The following is a 20,780-nucleotide window of genomic DNA, read 5'->3' as shown; positions in this document are numbered from 1 at the left end:
CCTGAACCAGCGGTTGTCATGGGAGCGACAGAACGATGATCATGACGCCTGTGCGCTCTCAACAGATAGCGAGAAAAATACCGTCTCCGTCAAGTTGAGCTCTTATTGGTGAAATTCGAGCGCTTGTTCGCATCGCAGTTTAGCCGCGGAAATGGGGTTTAAAGCGTGTCTTTCTTTTTCTGCTCCAAGTAAAATGCCAGGCAGCTGACCGAAAGGTAAACATTCATTCCATCGGAGAGACGGCAGGAGAGGCCGCCTGCTTGCTTTTCTGTGGTGCCGATGTATACGCATTATTAGAGGCACACCGAAGCGGCTTCTATCGGATATATATATATATATATATATATATATATATATATATATATATATATATATATATATATATATATATATATATATATATATATATATATAAGAAGATGACCCCATGTGGTGAGTGTGATAAATTTGTAGAAATAATTGAACATCTTATACTCGAATGTGGTGGTATCGATCCGGATGTCGATGCAGGCACAGCCACTCTTCCTGAGGCCCTAGGGTTTAGAGACAACAACGGTAACGTGAATGAATCCGCGGTAGAAGTTAGCAAAAAGCGATTGGAAGATTGGTGGCTCAAAAGCAGAGAGGTGACGTAAGGTTACAAGTCTAGATTACAAATATATTTAAATAAAATGGCGAATTTATAGACCGATTTATTACACCTCTACAGAATGTAAAGAAAAAAAAGCTGAGCATAGTGGCAACTGCCACCGCCCCGTTTCAAACGGGACGCTCCTATCTAGCGTGCATCCATACCCGGGAAGTGGACTTTTTGAAGCGAAAACGCAATCAGGTTGCGCAGTCTTCTAGCGTACCCTCTCAGTACACGATCAAACTTCTATCACGGGCTATTTCGAAACACGCTTTGATCAGACTGCAGTGAGCGTCACGAATGTGAACCTTGTAATATGGGCCACAATAGTCTGCAGGATGAAGGTGTGCGGGAAAAAATTTATTTCGGCACAGACTTCGACACAGTCACGCATGCCAATCGCCTGAACTGCCTGAAGGAGTGGGGACGTGTGTGCTTTATCAGCTGGTAACATTAGAGGAGGATGCTATCGATTAGGGTGCTCGGGCTATTGTCCTAGGAATGCGCACTGCCGCCCCACTATTCCCCTATGCCCCTAATCGATAGGCTACGCCTATTCTAAAACTCCCTATTATCTAGCGGCTGGATCATGGGGCACTGTTATACAGTTTTTTTTTCTTTCCGAGCAGACGCATCCCGTAAACTTTTGTGGCCGATAGTGCGGTTAGGCGTATATGCACATGTATTGTAGCGCAAAAAGGATGTCTGCAAGAGAGTTATCAAACAGATGACACTTTTGATGATTTTCCTTCTGCATCTGGCTCGTCTTATAGAGTCTCTGTTCCTCGTTCCATCATCCTCATCGTTTAAAATTTCTGAATTACCTTCTCTATAGTGCACCACATCTCGGCCGCGAACGAGCTGCAGCAGACAGTTGGCTTGTCTCGACTTAAATTCCGCGAGGTCTGGCGGAGCCGCCGCAGCGATGTCGGGGACTCGACCCGTTGAAACTCTTGCAACGTGGTATTATAACAAAACGGGAGACTTTGGAATCCGCTTTGTTCAGCGACGGACAGTTCCCCTGGAAGACATTCGTTGGGTGGTGGGCAGCCCCTTGGTGAGCTGCGTTCCTTTAATGAGTATACTCATTAAGAAGCCGCCGAGGCGCAGTGGACGAGGCGCTCGGTGACGGGGTGGGCGCCGTCTCGCAGGGGGCCCAGCAGGAAGCTGAAGTGGTCCTCACCCTCGAACTCGAGCAGCTCGCAGCTGGCCACTCCCCGGCGCAGCAGGGCCTCGCACAGCGTCCGCGCCGTGCGCGCGAACCACGGCGGGTCGTGCTCGGCGTACGTCGCCTGCGCGCACAGACAGTGTACACGCATGCAGTTGCAGGCGTCCGCTCGGAACAGAAGCACTCCTTCGTTCCATTGGCGCGCCCTATTCGAGACAGGAATTACAGGCGCGCTGACTGCGCCGAATTGCGGGGCTAGCTAGCGATACGCTATTTACTGCAGAAAGGTGATCTTTCAGGCTACGTGCAACTACAGTTATAAAGGTCGCTCATTATATTACGGATAACCCCGAGAAGTAAAGAAAACAACTGCAGGCACATTGCCCACAAACTGCAAGTTGTTGTTGTTGCCTCAGGAGCGATGGCACATACCAAGGGTTTGGTGCAGATCCAAACAGGATTGGGTTTATGGGTGTTTAACGTCCCAAAGCGACTCAGGCTACGACGGACGCCGTAGTGAAGGGCTCCGGAAATTTACACCACCTGGGGTTCTTCAACGTGCACTGACATGCACAGTACACGGGCCTCTAGAATTTCGCCTCCATCGAAATTCGACCACCGCGGCCGGGATCGAACCCGCGTCTTTCGAGTCAGCAGCCGAGTGCCATAACCACTCAGCCACCACGGCGGCTCAGATCCAAAGAGGAGAGAAAGTAATCCAGGGTTATGTCAAGCGGCTCATAAATAAAAACTGGGGAAACTGGGAAAACGAATAAAGAATTTTGAGAGATTTTGTGGAGATTGGAATGAAAATCGAGGACACAAAGATATGAGGGTCAAAATAACGAAATTAAAAAGTAATACTCGTAGAGTCATAAATAAGAAAAATTTGAGAGAAAAGTAAAGGGAAAGAAGATTTGTCACCAAAATATCCCAGTCCCGATAACGCACCTGTGAAGAAGCTCACTCAGTGGTTAGGGCGCTCGACTACTGATCCGGAGTTCCCGGGTTCGAACCCGACCGCGGCGGCTGCGTTTTTATGGAGGAAAAACGCTAAGGCGCCCGTGTGCTGTGCGATGTCAGTGCACGTTAAAGATCCCCAGGTGGTCGAAATTATTCCGGAGCCCTCCACTACGGCACCTATTCTTCCTTTCTTCTTTCACTCCCTCCTTTATCCCTTCCCTTACGGCGCGGTTCAGGTGTCCAAAGATATATGAGACAGATACTGCGCCATTTCCTTTCCCCAAGAACCAATTATTATTATTATTAAGAAGCTCACACACCAGCTTAAGGGCATGCCCTTTAATGGTCACTGCACCGATGAAAGAGAGAAGCACGAGGAAAGTAAAAGGCAGCCATAATTGGGCAAGGGGAATTTGCAAATACCGAATTCTCTGCCGTGCATGCCGCCGGCAGGAGAGTATGAAATGGTCTAAGGATTCAACTTCCCCGTATGATGCACATAGATTCGAAGGCGCGAACCCAGAACGGCATAAATAAAGATTTACTACGAGGAATCCCGAAGCGCAACAGCGTCATAGAAACCTCACATTGCCTTGAAGCACATGAACGAACGTTCCACGGGAATTTTAAGTGTCCATAGTCCGCTGTAGCAATGATGGGTCAAGGCTCAGGTTCTGGTGTACTTGGAAACGTTCATAACGGGACGTGGTCAGCAGGGTAACGTTTGGAACGACGTGGGCGACAGGTCCATTGATGGCTGATTTCGGCCATCGAATTTGAAGTAATGCCACAGCGATCTGGAATCCAAAACGCACTTCTTGCACATAAAGGGGCACACAGTACATTAGGGATCGGTATAAGAGACTAGTTTCCGAGCTTTCAAGCGCTGCCAAGACTGAGAGACTGTCCGAGAGAATGATTACATGAGAAATAAAGCAGGGAACTTTTTGAAGCGCCAAACTAACAGCGAGAAATTCAGCAGCAAAAATTGGCGTATAATCGGGGACCCGGATAGAATAGCGCCAATAAAGTGCGTGAACTTGAATAAACATCTACTGCTGCTTTTTCGCCATGTTGAGCAGCATCTGTGAAAATAACTGCGGGGCTCGGACGCTAAAACAGATATTCTTCCAGGAGCCTCCTGGAATTTAGCACATTGGCAGTCAAGTTTTTTGCATATTGCGGCAGCGTATGGCAGCTGGAGCAGCCTGCACATTGCTAACGCATTGCAGAGACCTAAGCGAGACAGCAATTATAGACAACAGGTACTCTGTAAACACAAATTGAGGCAGCTTGTACTGGGGCCAATGTTTATCTAGGAACAAAGCAGGGTTTGTAAAAAAAAAAACAAAACGGGTGGAGCCACTCAAGGTATAGGCTCAAGTCGCGGTGAGAAGCTGGAAGCGAGAGTACAAGTCCCGTACGCGGGCTTCCAGAAAGAGGACAACATTTGCCACTGATTTTGGGAAAAACCAGGCAAAGCCGTAGAGCGCGCCTCTCCAAAACCGTACCAGACGTTGAATTTTGTATCTAGGACAACCGGAGAACACAACGCAACCGAAATCCAAAATTGGTCTTATGTAAAAATCCGCCGCGGTGGCTGAGTGGTTAGGGCGCTCAGCTACTGATCCTGAGTTCCCGGGTTCGAACCCGACCGCGGCGGCCGCGCTTCGATGGAGGCGAAACGCAAAAGGCGCCCGTGTGCTGTGCGATGTCAGTGCACGTTAAAGATCCCCAGGTGGTCGAAATTATTCCGGAGCCGTCCACTACGGCACCTCTTTCCTCCATTCTCATCATCATCATCATCCTGACTACAACCACTGCAGGGCAAAGGCCTCTCCCATGTCTCTCCAATTAACCCTGTCCTTTGCCAGCTGCGCCCACCGTATGCCTGCGAACTTCCTGATCTCATCCGCCCACCTAACGTTCTGCCGCCCCCTGCTATGCTTGCCTTCTCTTGGAATCCATTCTTAAGGACCAGTGGTTATCTTGCCTTCGCAGTACATGCCCTGCCCAAGCCCATTTTATCATCTTGATTTCGATTAGGATGTCATTAACATGCGTTTGTTCCCTCACCCACTCTGTCCGCTTCCGGTCTCTTAACGTTACACCTATCATTTTCTTTCCATGGCTCGGTGTGTAGTCCTTAACTTAAGCTGAACCCTTTTCGTTAGCCTCAACGTTTCTGCCCCGTAGCTGAGTACCGGTAAGATACAGCTGTTGTACACTTTTCTCTTGAGGGATATTGGTAAGCTGCTATTCATGTCCCGAGAGAACCTGCCATATGCGCTCCACCCCATTCTTATCCTTCTATTTGTTCCCTTCTCATGATTCGGATCAGCTGTCACTACCTGCCCTAAGTAGACGTACCACTTCCAGCACCTCGCTGCCAGTTGTGAACTGCTGTTCTTTTGCTAGACTGTTGAACATTGCTTTGGTTTTCTGCATGTTAATTTTTAGACCCACGGTACTGCTCTGTCTGTCTAACTCATTGATCATGATTTGAAGTTCATCTCCTGAGTGATCCAGCAAGGCAATTGCATCAGCGAATCGCAGACTATTTAGGTATTCTCTATTAACTCTTACCCCAACTGTTCTCGATTCAGGCCTCGGAATACCTCCTGTATACAGGCGGTGAATAGCATTGGCGAGATCGTGTCTCCTTGCCTGACGCCCTTCCATATTGGAATTTTATTCCGTCCTTAGTCCCTACTTTATCCCTTCCCTTACAGCGCGGTTCAGGTGTCCGCCGAGATATGTGCGATAGTTACTGCGCCATTTACTTTCCCCAAAAACCAATTTTCAATTTTCAGTTTTTTACGTAAATCTTATAGAGAAATAATAGAGTGTCTCGGTGCATACCAAATCTCTTATTGCTGATTCGCGTCAGGTGACCGAGAGCCCGCTCACCTTTCAGGACAGTAGTTTTGATATAAAGTCGCCGGTGTAAATGAGGGTCGTATATTACACCTAGGTATTCTAAGGACTCAATTTGTGGGATTTGGGCGCCATGATACTATAGACAGATATGAAGAGGGAAACTGCAAGTATAAAGGCCAAGTTCAATTGAGGCCGCCTTCTTCATTTTCTACTAGTTCTTTACCTCTGTACTGCCAAGCTCACCCGGATTATCCTATACACGTGGCTGTGTGTGCAGTGTACGCTATATACGTGGCCGGTTATATACAGGGTGCCCCAGCTAAAATGAATCAAGATTAAAAAGAAATAAAGCGTTCGTCTGAATCGAAATCAACTGACTGTTGCTACTAGTTATGTGAAGAACCGGCTAGTATTTTGCATGAAGCGTTTGTCTGGACAGTTGTCAGTCTCGGCGCCTGGCCTGATGCTGCAGCTCCCTTATGCTCCTAGAAATGAATGGGTGGTCTGGCTGGTCGATGTCACACCACGCGCACCGCATGGTGTACCCGGCCAGCTATGCTGCACTTCGACAGAGTTTCCAAGGTTATTGGAGTTCCTCCGTCCTCCAACTTCTACGCTGCACACAGCTTCTCTGGTTCCGTGTGCAGTTTACGGTTTTCGCAGCATGGTTGCATGGCTAAAAACAGTTTGGCCGTGCGCTTGGTCTGCTTGACGGCAGACGTGCTGCTCGTTTCACGAGGCCAGGCAGGAAGACGAGAGTGGAAAACAATTTCCCTTGGCCAGAAGGCGGCCATCACCTTCGGTTTGGCGTATGCCTTTTTTACGAGACATTACTGTCATGTGGCAAAAGCATTGTAACACGGGTGCAGGTGTGCTGTGCGGCGAAGCCAGCCAAAACGGGTTTTGCGAAGAAATCGTCGCCACGTGTCCTCATTCTAAGCGACTCGTATCGACTTCAACAACCAGAAAACGGAGTCAAATATTCTGAATAATCTATTCTTGTCCACTAGCACACTATTTTTCCAACACCCATTTCTAGACACTAAAGCCCGCGCCAGCGTGTTGGCGGCTGACACATTCGGTTCATGCACAACCTATGTCAGAAATATACAGTTTGCTTAAAGGGAAGCTGAACCGCCATTTGAGAATTCAATGAGGTTCAAGGATTCAAGTTTAGATAGGCTGCGGTAAATCACGTCAAGTTATTTTGCTCTAGCATTTAAAATAGATACATAATCGACGATTAGCTCGCAAGCTTCTCTTCACAGCACAAATGAGTTGCGGAGAAGCTTGATGATGACGTCACGGACGGTGAGATTTCAAATTGGAATTGCAATTTTGTTCGCCCACACGCTGCCGTGCGTCATCGGATGATGCCAAACAACGCTGCTCAAGCTATGCCATCGGGGACGTTGGTTTTCTTCATTCAAAGGAAGCAATTTTTGCGTTGTAAGAGCACCGGCGCCGTATATGACATCATAATGAGCCCCCGCCCAAAACTGTGTGCTGTGGAGTAGCCTGAAACCCGTCACGGCCTTAATTGGCGATTACGTCACCATTTCAAATACTATAGCACAAAAATACTTCCCGTGCTTAATCTGCAAGTATCATACATTCGATCCCTTGAAGCTCTTCGGAAGTCTAAAACCTGCTCAGTAGACCTTTAAGGGGGGGACGAGGAAATTAAGGCTATTTTCGTTATTTATGCATGAAATGTAACCACATTTGGCACAGATATGTAACTGTTTATGCTAATTTCGGAACTGCATTTTATTTTAAGCTAACTGGCATAGTTTCTGAGTAAACGCCAATTATGTTGTTTTCTGCATGCACACTGGCAGGTAAGCCCATTGGCAAGCATCATTTGCAACCAACGTCGCGTTCCACTATAACGAAGCAATGGCTATAACGAATAAACCGCAGGACCACTTTGACTTCGTTACAACGAGGTCCAACTGTACGTGCACTAAAGCCGACAGTAGTTATTTAAGCATAAGGGAATGTGTGGTTGAGGTACTGTGCAAATTAGGAAACCCACCACGACGTGCAGGTGTGTGGGCAACGCGTCCACCAGCTGCAGCGGGCTGTTTCGCAGCGCCTGATCGGCGCTGATGGCTGCGTCACGAGCCACCGAGCTTCCCAGCAGCGCCACCACGTCCAGCACGGCGGACATCAACAGCAGGCCGCGGATGCGGGGCTCGCCTGCGCTTTGCCAGATACACAATGCAACACTAGGAGGGAGCTTCCAACTATACCGTGAGCGCCAAAAACTGAAGGCTGCACTTCACGCAAGACACAGCAAGGCGACATTAAATTTACTTTTAGAGCGAAATAATTCGTTATATCCACAGGCAGAGAAATTTGAAATTTTCGTGCACAGATGCTGTGCGAGCGACGTCGACAGTGGCTACCAATTTGAATTCATTCACTCAACATATTTACAGACGTCGACAAACCGTTTCGTGGAAGCTGACGTAACCACAGCTCGACGCGGTGTGCGCTCCTTTACACATTCGTGTACATACATGCAGGAATGTACAGTTGGCATTCGAAGTGCTAATTTTGGAATTAAATATCAGATGCAGCATGCAACCCAAAATCAAAGCATTATAAAATGATGAAAATTGTATTCCTAACAGTATTGCATGGTAACAGGCAAAAATGTGATACTATGTGGGGGGGGGGGGGGGTGATATAGCAGCCATACAATAAAATTAACGACAGGAACTAACATATGAACAAACGCCAAAATAGCATGCCTGGGAAAAATCGTAAGGCATGTAAAAAAAAAAGTTCTTTTTTTCAGCGACCGAGCGTATCGTGCACTAATGATGACATCGAGAAGCACAATGAGTGCCACATCTTGTGCGCGCAGAGGGAATGGACCATATTTCACGGTGACGTGTTTCTAAAATTGTAGCGCTGTTATATCTGGCGCCATAAATGGTCAGTGTGTTTAACATCACGAAAGCCTATTTACTCTCGTCGATTAGAGTCACTATCATCGATAGCATCTTGAAAGCACCCCGCTGCTCACCGGCGGCGAGTCGCGTGGCGACCATGGTTGCCAGGTGGGCTCCGGCTGAGTGGCCGGCCAGCAGCAGAGGCCCCGGCCGCGAGGCAAGCACGTGGCGGGCGCAGCGCACGGCCGACTCCACGATTTGGTCGAGGGTGGCCTCCGGAGCGAGCGGGTAGCCGGCCACGGCTACCGCCACCCCTGCAGCCACGAAGGCCTCACTCACAAAAGCGTGCGACTGACGATCGCCCTCCACCCAGTAGCCGCCGTGCCAGAAGATCACCGTGGCCTCCGACCCGCCGCCTTCCGGCAGGTACAGGTCCAGGCACTCGCGAGGGTGTTCTCCGAACCTGCGCGGTGTAAACGATGCCCTGTAATCTCTGACGATGCATCTCTGCCCGTTACCGGCAGCAGCAGCCCACTTCCTTTTGCAGAACCACAAGGCAACGTTTCTTCGGCGTCACGTCAGCGTCTCGGCTGCTATATACTGGCGTCGCCGGAGGTGAAATAATAATAATAATAATAATAATTGGTTTTTGGGGAGAGGAAATGGCGCAGTATCTGTCTCATATATCGTTGGACACCTGAACCGCGCCGTAAGGGAAGGTACAAGGGAAGAAGGAGGTGCCGTAGTGGAGGGCTCCGGCATAATTTCGACCACCTGGGGATCTTTAACGTGCACTGACATCGCACAGCACACGGGCGCCTTAGCGTTTTTCCTCCATAAAAACGCAGCCGTCGCGGTCGGGTTCGAACCCGGGAACTACGGATTAGTAGTCGAGCGCCCTAACCACTGAGCCACCGCGGCGGGTGAGGTGAAATTCCGGCGCTTGGATGGTGTTCGTCTGTATTATTCAAACGCTTTCCAAGCGCCGGTAGTGGTAGTAAAAACTTTTATCATCACAATAGAGTTTGGGGCACGCAGGCGCCTGGGACCCCGCACGGCCCCACTACACTCAAACGTTCGTGTTCCTGAATTTCGCCTCCGGCGACGCCAGTAGCCGGGACGCTCACGCGACGCCGAACAAACGCTATCTTGTGGTTCGGCTTTTAGAATACGCGGCAGCAATCGCCCACACAGCCACCGCAGAACGGGCACAGGACATACGCGGATGCCTCGAGTTAACTTAGCGGGTATGACGAAGGATGATAATGACGTGATCGTCAATATGAAGTTGCACACTTGCGATATGAAGGGCGGTTAGATATATTCGCCTGTGCCTTCTTACGTCGTTCAACGGACCGTTGGTGGCCAGGGCTGCACACCGCAGTCTTCAACGCACAGGCGCTAACCCCCACAGTCTTCAACAAACATACATACAAACAAACAAACAAACAAACAAACAAACAAACAAACAAACAAACAAACAAACAAACAAAAACATTCCCCCCGTTTCTCGAACTGCATCGTGAGTATTTTGCGACTTCTTTGATGTCGCACACATGGCAAACAGCCTCTGCGAGGTATGTATTGTGCCAAGCAACGGATGCGGTTATGGAAAAAAAATCACGGGACAGGCAAGTTCTAGAGGATATAGTAGCTGGCGTACCAAAACAAACAAAAAGAATATGAAAAGGTTTGGTTTATAGAGGTTTAACGTCCGAAAGCGACTCAGGCTATGAGACGCCGTAGTGAAGGGCTCCGGAAATTTCGATTACCTGGGGTTCTTTAACGTGCACTTCCATCGCACAGTACACAGGCCTCTAGAATTTCGCCTCCACCGAAATTCGACCGCCGCGGGCGGGATCGAACCAGTGTCCTTCGTGCCAGCAGCCGAGCGCCATAACAACTCAGCCACTGTGGTGGCTAGAATTTGAAACGTCACAGAACTAATTATAACGCACCGCTATATACCGGGTGTTTCAGGCAATACTTTAAATTTTTTTTTAAATAATGAGGTCGCAATAGAAAGAAAATATTTTCAGGAACAAACTGCGAGCCACGGTGGACCTCAGTTTTTAAGAAAATCATTGCAATAAGGCAGATAACTAACTAAACTTCAACTATTAACTTTTAATTAGCTCAGTGTGTGGTTAATGCAGGTGAGTTTGAAGCCACTGAGAAGACGCTGTCACATCAATAGTTTTCTAAAGCACCCCAGAGCGCGAGGGATATGGTGCTTTTTCCCGTACAAAAACTAAACTCAGCGCAAAAGGCGCACAGGAAGATCATGCAGTGCAAACGCAACGTGCGCTGGCGAGTAAAGTTTTGTCAAATGCCATTAGTTCGCAGTTGCTGACTTTGTCATAGAGCAGAAGCTTTTTCGTTGCTGTGTATAATGAGAAAATATTTTAATTTGTCGCAGTTTTTCGTACGGGTGTTTATTCTTGTGAGAAAATAAATGTTCTTTACGAATTAAGTCCTCGGAGTCTTGCGTGCACTCGTATTTTTATGTAGATATTACAGTGAATAAAACAACTGACCATTCGACTTTGTTATAGCAGAAAAATGACTATAAGATATTGTTTGGGCGCAGGATAATATTTCTGGCTACGCCACTGCGAACAGGACAGACACATGAAACTCGTAAACCATCGCATCCTGCTGAACTATATTCAACTCGTTTCGAATAATTTTCAACTCACATTTTTTTTTATTTTTTTCCTATAATCGAGTCCTGTCCTTTCAGAATGCTATTAGCATGTCAACTGATAGCTTTTTAAACCTCGTATTGTTCTACCTATCGTCGACTGCCGTAAAGCATGAAAGTGCAGAATACGTTCAGAAGGATGGTATGTGCATTAGTTCTTAGCACTTAGTGACGCGGTCGTGACCAACGTGTTTTTTCGCGGATGAACACTGACAAAGTAAGACACATTTTCAGATATGCTGACGACTACCTTGCAGTAATGAACCTAGCAGACTCGGACAAAAGGGACGATGATAGGAAATGTGCTCGATGTGTTTAATTCTTGTAGCCCGGGTCTAACCTTCACCACGGAAATGCCAAGCGACGATAGGCTGCAGTTCCTCGACATAGTATCAGCCGAGGACAAAAGAAAATTATCAGCTATCAATCGGCACATTCCAAACTTGTAAAGAGAGGTATTGCCATGAATGCCATCCGCGCTGCTCTTAATAAGTCGTGCCAGCATTGCATCACCGAAAGCACGATGTTGCAAAAACTTCGCCTAGAGAAAGCCGGGGTTCCTCAGGAAGCCATAGAAAACCTTATAACAGCTGTGGTAGAAAATCTACCGCAAGAACTGAGAACTGGGCGGCGACAAAACCGCGAAGACCGTCACCGACGAACTCGACTTGTGGCTACCGTATGTGCACAACGTGTCGCACCGTCTAAAAAAGATGGCGAAAAAGTGTGGCATCGAGCTGGTATTGATTGCCCAGAAGAAGCTTGCGCGCCTGTGCCCTATCGTGAACGGCGCGGCAAGGCAGCCAAGCTGCACTACGACCATTAAAACGCAGTTAGTCCCATGCAAAGTCGGCGTCGTATATATACAAAATCCCGCTTACTTAAAGGTAAGTCATACATTGGGCAGTGAGGTCGATGCCTAAATGAACGGCTGAGAGAGCACCGCTTGGCAGCGGGATCCATACCGGATGGGGGGATCTTGTCGATCACTGAAGACGGTGTTTTGTCAAATGATACCCCGACGACCTTGACCCTATGCATGCCCTGTTCACCTGTCTTTCAGGAAAGGTGCGTACTAACAGAGTCCTTCAATGCTTTTGTACTACCCAGGATGAAAACGCAATCAGAACGAACATTTTTTTAAAGCCTTGTGTATAGATAAAGAAGATGAAAATCTGTCATCACTCACCTATGAGTCCATATAAAAAAGAGATATGGTACCTTAAGCGTGGAACCATTACTGCGCGTGTGTGATTGACAGCAGCTTGAGAAGACATATTCCATGTTTTTCCCAGTAAATGGCAGTTGAAGACTAGCGTATGTGTTCTTTTGTCCCTTGTGCCCAAAAAAGCGCTACCAAATATGATTTAGAATGCCTTCCAACTAGCTAAAGTTTCCGCCTTAATATTTATAGATCAACTTTTTTTCTTCGTTTCAAAAGCTCATATGATATCGTCCTATCCATGGGTACAAAGTCGTCATTGCAACTAACCACCAGACTGTGTTAATTCAAAGAATTGGCTACTACTAATTAGTATGTTTTTAATAACTGAGGCCCGCCGCACCTGACAGCATCTTCCTAAAAGGTTTACTTTCTATTTCAAGAACCGTATATTTAGAAATTTTCGAAACTGCTCGCTGAACCACCCGATATAAGCATATTTTAGAAGGACGGCAGATTGGGCGAGTTGGTGTCCCATGGTAACAAGAAAATTCAAACAGCGCTAGGCAACTGGATAGGGCGCTCGACTACTGATCCGGAGTTCCCGGGTTCGAACCCGACCGCGGCGGCTGCGTTTTTATGGAGGAAAAACGCTAAGGCGCCCGTGTGCTGTGCGATGTCAGTGCACGTTAAAGATCCCCAGGTGGTCGAAATTATTCGAGCCCTCCACTACGGCACCTCATTCTTCCTTTCTTCTTTCACTCCCTCCCTTATCCCTTCCCTTACGGCGCGGTTCAGGTGTCCAACGATATATGAGACAGATACTGCGCCATTTCCTTTCCCCAAAAACCAATTATTATTATTATTAGGCAACTGGACCAGAAAGAGGAGGAGACAAACACGGTGCTGAACTTACAACTGATTTATTTGAAGTAAGAAGTCAATTTATACATACAAAACTGGGCACACATGCGCACGGTCATACATCGATGATCAGATAAAAACTCCAAAATGCCAAAATTCGCACGTGATGTACCTGCCTTGTAATCTACCTTTTGCGCAGCAATGTCATTTCTTTCGCCGACGAAATTAAAGAAGTTTTGCTAACGCAACCATTAAGTTTTCTGATGATATGGAATGCTTCGGCGACTTCTCTGCTAGTCTTGTCACTATGAAAAAATAACAGTGTCGTCAAAGAAAGGTACGCATTTACACACACTGCAATGCTTTGCCAGGTTAGTGTCTTTTTTATCAAATGAATTGGCATGCTCCATGAGTCTAATATTGATGCAACGGCCTGTCATGCCTATGCAAGTAAGGCCACATCTTACTTCTAATAAATCAGTTGTAAGTTCAGCGCCGTGTTTGTCTCCTCCTCTTTCTGGTCCTATTGTCTAGCGCTGTTTGAATCTTCTTCTATACGCATATTACCCGCTCCGTGACGATCGCTTCGTGTGGGTATATATAGCTGGAAGCCGAGCAGGGCTCACCTGACGTCCCTGTGGTCGGCCGCGCGGGTCTGCTCGCTTAGCCGTGTCGTCTCCCCGACAAAGTGGTCGACCAGGGCCTGGCCGCGCAGCCGCGCGCCCCAGCAGCTGGGCAGGAACTCGCTGTCGCCCATGGCCACCGACGCCGCCACTGCAGAGGACACTGCCAGTCAGTATATGCAGCGCGGCCGCGACTAGTAATCAGCCCCGTCTTATCTCTCGCCATAAAAGAAGGTGACGCTGCAGACGACGTCTAGCCCGCACGAAGGGTAATCTCTCGGCGTGTTGGGCATTCAACGCGCAGGAAAGGGGACAACTGCGACGCGGGGATTCTGAGAGGGGCAGTCACCGTGTCAGCGATTCACTGCGACTACGGAAAATGAGGAAAAATAGACTTCGTAATCTGATAAAAGCCTGCAGTGCAGCCGCATGCAGCGCCTTTGGGGGAGAGTGCCTCCGTCGACCGTCATTTCAGCAGACTTGTCCACTGATCACCTGGCCCTTGGAAGTTGGTGCGCAGTGCTTTAAAGCCCACCGCGCGGTCGCCAACCACGAGAATTGTGGAAGACACGCACTGTACGCAGCCCAGGCAACATCAAACGTCCTGAGGACGTCCTCAAATGTTCAGAGCGTCCTCATCTGAGGTGTTTAGAGCTCAATTCCTGAAAGAGTTCTAAGCGTTGCTGTATGAAAATATTGAACGAAGAACAACCTGCATGTGCTAACAAATGCGTTAAACGAACCAATGTTGAGCATGGCGAAACTTATGCAAAATTTCTTTGATAGAATTCAGGACAAATGAAGCTAGAAGATAGCTGTTTCACAGCCCCTGTGCGCACTGCCTACAGTAATAGAGCAAATAATCACCCACATTCTCTCAGCTAAATCGTCATCTGACGTCTCCAGAACAGACTGAGAAGTTCCTTCAGAGGAAATTTGAGGATGTCCTGAAGACATACAACAGGAATATATGAAGACTTGTTGAGGATCAGTACAGGACGTCCTCAGGACAACACAATGTCCCAAAAAAATAATCCTCGGGACGTCCTGAGGATGTATTTTTGTTGTCTGTGATGCTGCTTCTCTCGCCACGAATGCCTGGGACAGTGGCCATGGACATCATCATCCGCAAAGTGGATTAAGATTATAGCGTTGAGCTTCTGTCTCCTAGCGCTTCTCTCGCAAATCTGGAAACAGCATGCGTTCTCTAATCACTCCCTGCGACCTCATCATCATCGTAATCACCAGCCTGGCTACGTCCACTGGAGGACAAAGGCCTCTCCCATACCTCTCCAATTAAACCTGTCCTGTGTCTGCTGCGGCCGCCTTATCCCCGAAAATTTCTTTATCTGATCCGTCCACGTAACCTTCTGCCGCCCCTGCTACGCTTGCCTTCTCTTAGTATCCGGTCCGTAATCCTTAACCCCAATCGGTTACCTTTCCTTCGCATTACATGGAATGCCTAAGCCCATTTCTTATTCTTGATTTCGACTAGGTTGTCATTCCATGGCTGTCATTAACCCGCGTTTGTTCCCTGACCGACAATGCCCTCTTCCTGTCCCTCACGTTACACCTATAATTTCCATTTCCATATCTCGCTGTATGCGTAGTCCTCAATCTAGGCTGAACACTTTTCGTTAGCCTCCTCGTTTCTGCCCTATAGGCAAGTACCGGCAAGCTACAGCTGCTGTACACTTTCCGCTTGGGGGATATTCGTAAACTGCCATTCGTGATGCGAGAGAAGCGGCGAAATGCGCTTAACCTCATTCTTATTCTTCTAGTTATTTCCCTATCGTGATCCGGATCAGCGGTCACTACCTGCCCTAAGTAGACGCATTCCCTTACCACTTCCAGCTCCTCGCTGCCAATTGTAAACTGTTGTTTCCTTGCTAGACTGTTGAAAATTACTTTGGTTTTCTGCGCATCAACTTTTAGACCTACCGTTCTGCTCTGCTTGTATAAGTCATTGATCATGCGACCTAATAACACTCCAGAATGAGAATCGACATGGCGCCCCTGTCTTTGCCGTTTTTTGCAGCACTCTCCCCCATCGGAGCTGCCGCGTGCAGCAGCGTTGCCGAGTGTGGCGCTCACGTGGAGCCTGTTTTACCTTATCTCTGGCTGGGGGCTTGGATGAGACTGGCTCATCCTACAGCTGTCTGCGTGTTAATGGAATATACGTCTACATCCCGAGTTTAAGTGCGTCCCATGTCACAGCTAGTGACGTCACAGTCGCGTGACTTCTCGAACCTTTTGCGTTTGCACGAACAATTAAGTTTTGCCTTTGATCGGGATTCATTCGCATTCACGCCAGTTCCAGGCACGATCGGGAGGGACCTGGCTTTAAAGCAAGTCGGTCACATCCGGATATTTAAAACTTTTATTGCCTTATTGACATATACATTATATATCAACGAAAGAGACAGAACAATGAAAATGTACAGGCGGTTGGCTACAGGCGACGTCCGGTACGCTGCCCTACATGTTGGAAGGGGAACCAATGGAGCTAAAAAAAGGGAAGAAAGGAATGGGAGATCAGTTTTGCGCGTGTCCGTAGGCCAAAACTATGAACGTATACAGGGCGCGTACTGAACGTTTACAGCCTCCCGATGGACACAATGGGAATAACGTAATATTAAAAATCACAGTGAGGCTGATAGCTATATTAGAAAGCTACTCTTGACACCCTCGGCTGGCGAAATGAGGCTACATTTTTAAGGGACAGCAGTGGAAGCAACTCTAGCGCTTGACAGTGCTCCTTACGTATACATTTCCACAAACTGAGGCAAACGCTCAAGAAATTAGAGGCGAACAGGCCTGACATCTACGTCTGCAAGATGCACCGCCTTTCGTTTTCGCCACGCGCGGTATCTATAGAGCGCGATCAGCACAACGGTACCTAACGGCATGTCGTCATCTTTAGGCACCCGACAAAAATTGTCAGTCTCTCTTTGAGGTTGCTTGTAAGGTACCCTAAAAGAGCAATTTCTCCATCACCCCATCAGACCTTATGTTCGGTAACGCACATGGGTACATGAAGGCGGTAGCGGGAGCTTTTAGTTTCTTCAAAGACATATTTACAACTGATTATTTGGCAGCAGCGAGAAGGAAGAAATTGCTACAAAGGGAGAAAATGCTTGTCACACCCGGAAGCATACACACTGTTGGCCCGCGGTCACGTTGCTCCACCTCGGAGGTACTCCACCTCAGCTTAACCTCCGACTGCCGCTTGAGACAGACAAGATTTTGAGAGAAATGCTGTACACGAGCACTTGCTGTTAGCAACAAATTTATCTGGGCCGCACGATTAAGCGCCGTCTCATTAGTGAAGGAACTTGTGCACCCCATGGATTCCGCCGTCGTCGGGCACCCCTGACTCCGATACACGTGCCGCCGTAATCCCGCCACCACTTGCTGTGCATAGTCTGGCAAAGTTGCAGATTTGAAGAAGGGGATGGCAGATATGTCAAAAGCAAGGGTGCGCATAAGACGGCACTTTTATCGAGGACACAAAGTAACCTTTCGGCTCGCAGGAAACTGCTGCGCCGATTCTTCACTTTTAGTCGCTACAGGCTCGTAAAAATGAAAATTGGTTGAAAATTGGTTTTTGGGGAAAGGAAATGGCGCAGTATCTGTCTCACATCTGGGCGGACACCTGAACTGCGCCGTAAGGGAAGGGATAAAGGAGGGACTGAGAGAAGAAAGGAAGAAAGAGGTGCCGTAGTGGAGAGCTCCGGATTAATTTCGACCACCTGGGGATCTTTAACGTGCACTGACATCGCACAGTACACGGGCACAGCACACGGGCGCTTTAGCGTTTAGTCTCCATCGAAATACAGCCACCGCAGTTGGGTTCAAACCCGGAAACTCCGGATCAGTAGCCGAGCGCCCTAACCACTGAGCCACCGGGGCGGGGTACAGGCTCGTAGCGAGAATTTTTTTTTTTCGGGAGGGGCCCGATGCAGTTGTATAGGGCGAAAGCCGTGGAGGGGGGCAGGGCCCTTGCCCAACAAAAAACACTGCTTCCTTTTTATTATTATTTGAATAAATCACTACTACTACTACTACCGCACTAACGACGTGTTTTGTGATTCACTCGTTCCAAAGGCCACTGATGAATAGATTACCCGAAGGGCATCGGTCGTTGCTAGTGGCCGATGTGTGTGCGTTTAGAGCAGCTATTTTGATGCGAAAGCATTAGATGGCTCATCGACGCGAAAATCCGGCGTCGCCCGAAAAGTGGCAAGGTTACAAAACTCGCGATTTGTCAAAACGGTGTGACGTCATCAAAATCGGGAACATTCGAAACGTTGACCAGTAACCGTAATAGTACTGACAACTGCATCAACTAGAACGGAATAGAATATAATTGTAATAGAATTGAATAGAACTGAATAGAACTGAATAGAATTGTAATAGAATTCAAATAGAATTTAAGTAGAATTGCGATGCTTTCGGATTACTCGCACGTAAGTTCCGAATTGCCCCCGGTAACTTTATTCTTATTCTTATACTATACTGACCTCGAAGTCTACCATTTTAATACACCCTTTCTTCGGTGTAGCTTTCTAGACTAGCGCATTTTACGTTTGTAACTACCGCACCTTTGAATAACGCCGTTTGCCACGAAAGTGTACTCGAGCGCAAATTTTTTTGCGCTCATAAAATTTCCCGTTCAAAAATGCGTTTGTTGCGAATTGTTGGGTAGGTTTGGCACGGGCTTATTTGTCACATGGTTTTTGGTTCCGTGCGTCGCACATTACTGCTTAGGCAAAATCAAAGCTTTTCTTGTATAGATAATCTGCCAACTGTACTCTAGTGGGAAATCAGCACCGTATCTCCGGCCTTCCGTTGCCGGGAGTGCAGTGTCGTCACAAAATTAAACATGCCACATCAAGATTCGCCATTGTGACACAGGATACTTGACATGCCCGATTGTTTCTAAATGTTCATGCTGTCGGCCGCGGGAATCCACGGTATTTATTCATTTATTCGACTATACTTTCGTGGCAAACGGCGTTATTCAAAGGTGCGGTAGTTACAAAAGTAAAATGCACTAGTCTAGAAAGCTACACCGAAGAAAAAGTGTACTAAAATGGTAGACTTCGAGGTCAGTATAGTACAAGAATACCAAACAATTCTGAACAAACGCATTTTTGAACGGGAAAGTTTTTATGAGCGCAATTTTTTCGTATAACGTAAGATTTCGCTACAACAATCAATATAACCGCAAATCTCCCGTCGGCAGGCTTGAATTTTTTTTTGCTATTAACGTTTTTGCTATCGTCAAATGCGTTCCCCATTAATTTTATACGGCAGTCTTAACTGCTCGATGCAAACGATGGAAACACTTTAAATGATTCTCCTATATATCGGAAGAATGGACAATTACCTTCAATATTTTTGTACCAGTATCTTACAGTTTTCTAATATTGACAATCTTTGTCCACGAATGTTGGACATGGGTAACTCTAGTATACGCAATGCCTTCCTCAACCGTACCAGAAGCTTGGAAGAACGCAAACATTATCTTAATTCATAAGAAAGGAGGCGCCAAGGACTTGAAAAATTGCAGACCGATCAGCTTACTGTCCGTTGCCTACAAGATGTTTACTAAGGTAATAATCGCTAATAGAGTCAGAGCAACCTTAGACTTTAATCAACCCAATGATCAGGGAGGCTTTCGTAAAGGAAACTCAACAACAGACCATATTCACTCTATCAATCAGGTGATAGAGAAATGGAAGATTATAACTAACCCCTATATATAGCCTTCATTGATTGCGAGAAAGCATTTCCTTCAGTGGAAACCTCAGCAGCCATGCAGGCATTGCGGAATCAGGGTGTTGAGCCTTATGTGAAAATACGGGAATATATCTATCGCAACTGCACAGCCACCACAGTCCTCCATAAAGTCAGCAATAAAATTCCGATAAGGAAGGGCGTCAGGCAAGGAGACATGATCTTACAAGTGTATCCACCGCCTGCTTGCAGGAGGTATTCCGAAACCTTAGTTGGGAAGAGGTGAGTTGGGAACAGTACGGGATAAGGGTTAATAAAGAATACCTAAATAATCTGCAATTCGCTGATGACATTGCCTTGCTGAGTCACTCAGGAGGTGAACTGCAAATCATGATCACTGAGTCAGACAGGCTGAGCAGAACGGTGGGTCTAAAAATTAACGTGCAGAAAACCAAAGTTATGTTCAACAGTCTAGAAAGGGAACAGCAGTTCACAATTGGCAGCTAGGTGCTGGAAGTGGTAAAGGAATGCGCCTACTTAGGGCAGGTAGTGACAGCTGATCCAGATCATGAGAGGGAAATAACGAGAAGGATAAGGATGGGATAGAGCGCATATGGCAGGGTCCCTGAGATCATGAGTGGCAGTTTACCAATTTCCCTCAAGAGAAAAGTTTACAACAGCTGTATCGTACTGGTACTCACCTAAGGGGCAGAAACGTGGAGGCTAACGAAAAGGGTTCACGAAAAGGACAACACAGCGAGCCATGGAAAGGAAAATGATAGGTGTAACGTTAAGAGACCGGAGGCGGGCAGAGTGGGTGAGGGAACAAACGCGTGTTAATGACATCCTAGTCGAAACCATGAGGAAGAAATGGGCCTGGGCAGGGCATGTAATGCGAAGGCAAGATAACCGCCAGTCTTTGAGGGTAACAGAGTGGATTCCAAGAGAAGGCAAGCGTAGCAGGGGGCTGGAGAAGGTTAGTGGGCGGATGAAATTAAGAAGTTTGCAGGCATAGGGTGGGCGCGGCTGGCAAAGGACAGAGTTAATTGGAGAGACAAGGGAGAGGCCTTTTTTTGCCCTGCAGTGGGTGTAGTCAGGCTGTTGATGACGATGATGAACTCCAGTTCGTTCCTGTTAACC

General features: G+C 47.4%; 1 protein-coding gene across 2 annotated transcripts in view; it reads right to left on the bottom strand.

Annotated features, from left to right (window-relative positions):
* Positions 1 to 1,666: 1,666 nt before the first annotated feature.
* The window catches only part of KFase (kynurenine formamidase), a 37,547-nt gene continuing 18,433 nt past the window's right edge, over positions 1,667 to 20,780 (bottom strand). For both annotated transcript variants that reach the window (XM_077662093.1, XM_077662094.1), the window contains exons 2-5: positions 13,902 to 14,049; positions 8,680 to 9,008; positions 7,681 to 7,844; positions 1,667 to 1,923 (exon numbers count right to left, since the gene is read on the bottom strand). In XM_077662093.1, the coding sequence (XP_077518219.1) occupies positions 1,720 to 1,923; positions 7,681 to 7,844; positions 8,680 to 9,008; positions 13,902 to 14,049 (845 nt within the window). In that variant the 3' untranslated portion in view covers positions 1,667 to 1,719. The remainder of the gene's footprint in view (positions 1,924 to 7,680; positions 7,845 to 8,679; positions 9,009 to 13,901; positions 14,050 to 20,780) is intronic.

This window comes from Amblyomma americanum, chromosome 4 (assembly GCF_052857255.1).
Source record: "Amblyomma americanum isolate KBUSLIRL-KWMA chromosome 4, ASM5285725v1, whole genome shotgun sequence".
NCBI classification, from domain to species: domain Eukaryota; kingdom Metazoa; phylum Arthropoda; class Arachnida; order Ixodida; family Ixodidae; genus Amblyomma; species Amblyomma americanum.
This window is presented reverse-complemented; position numbering and strand designations above follow the sequence as displayed.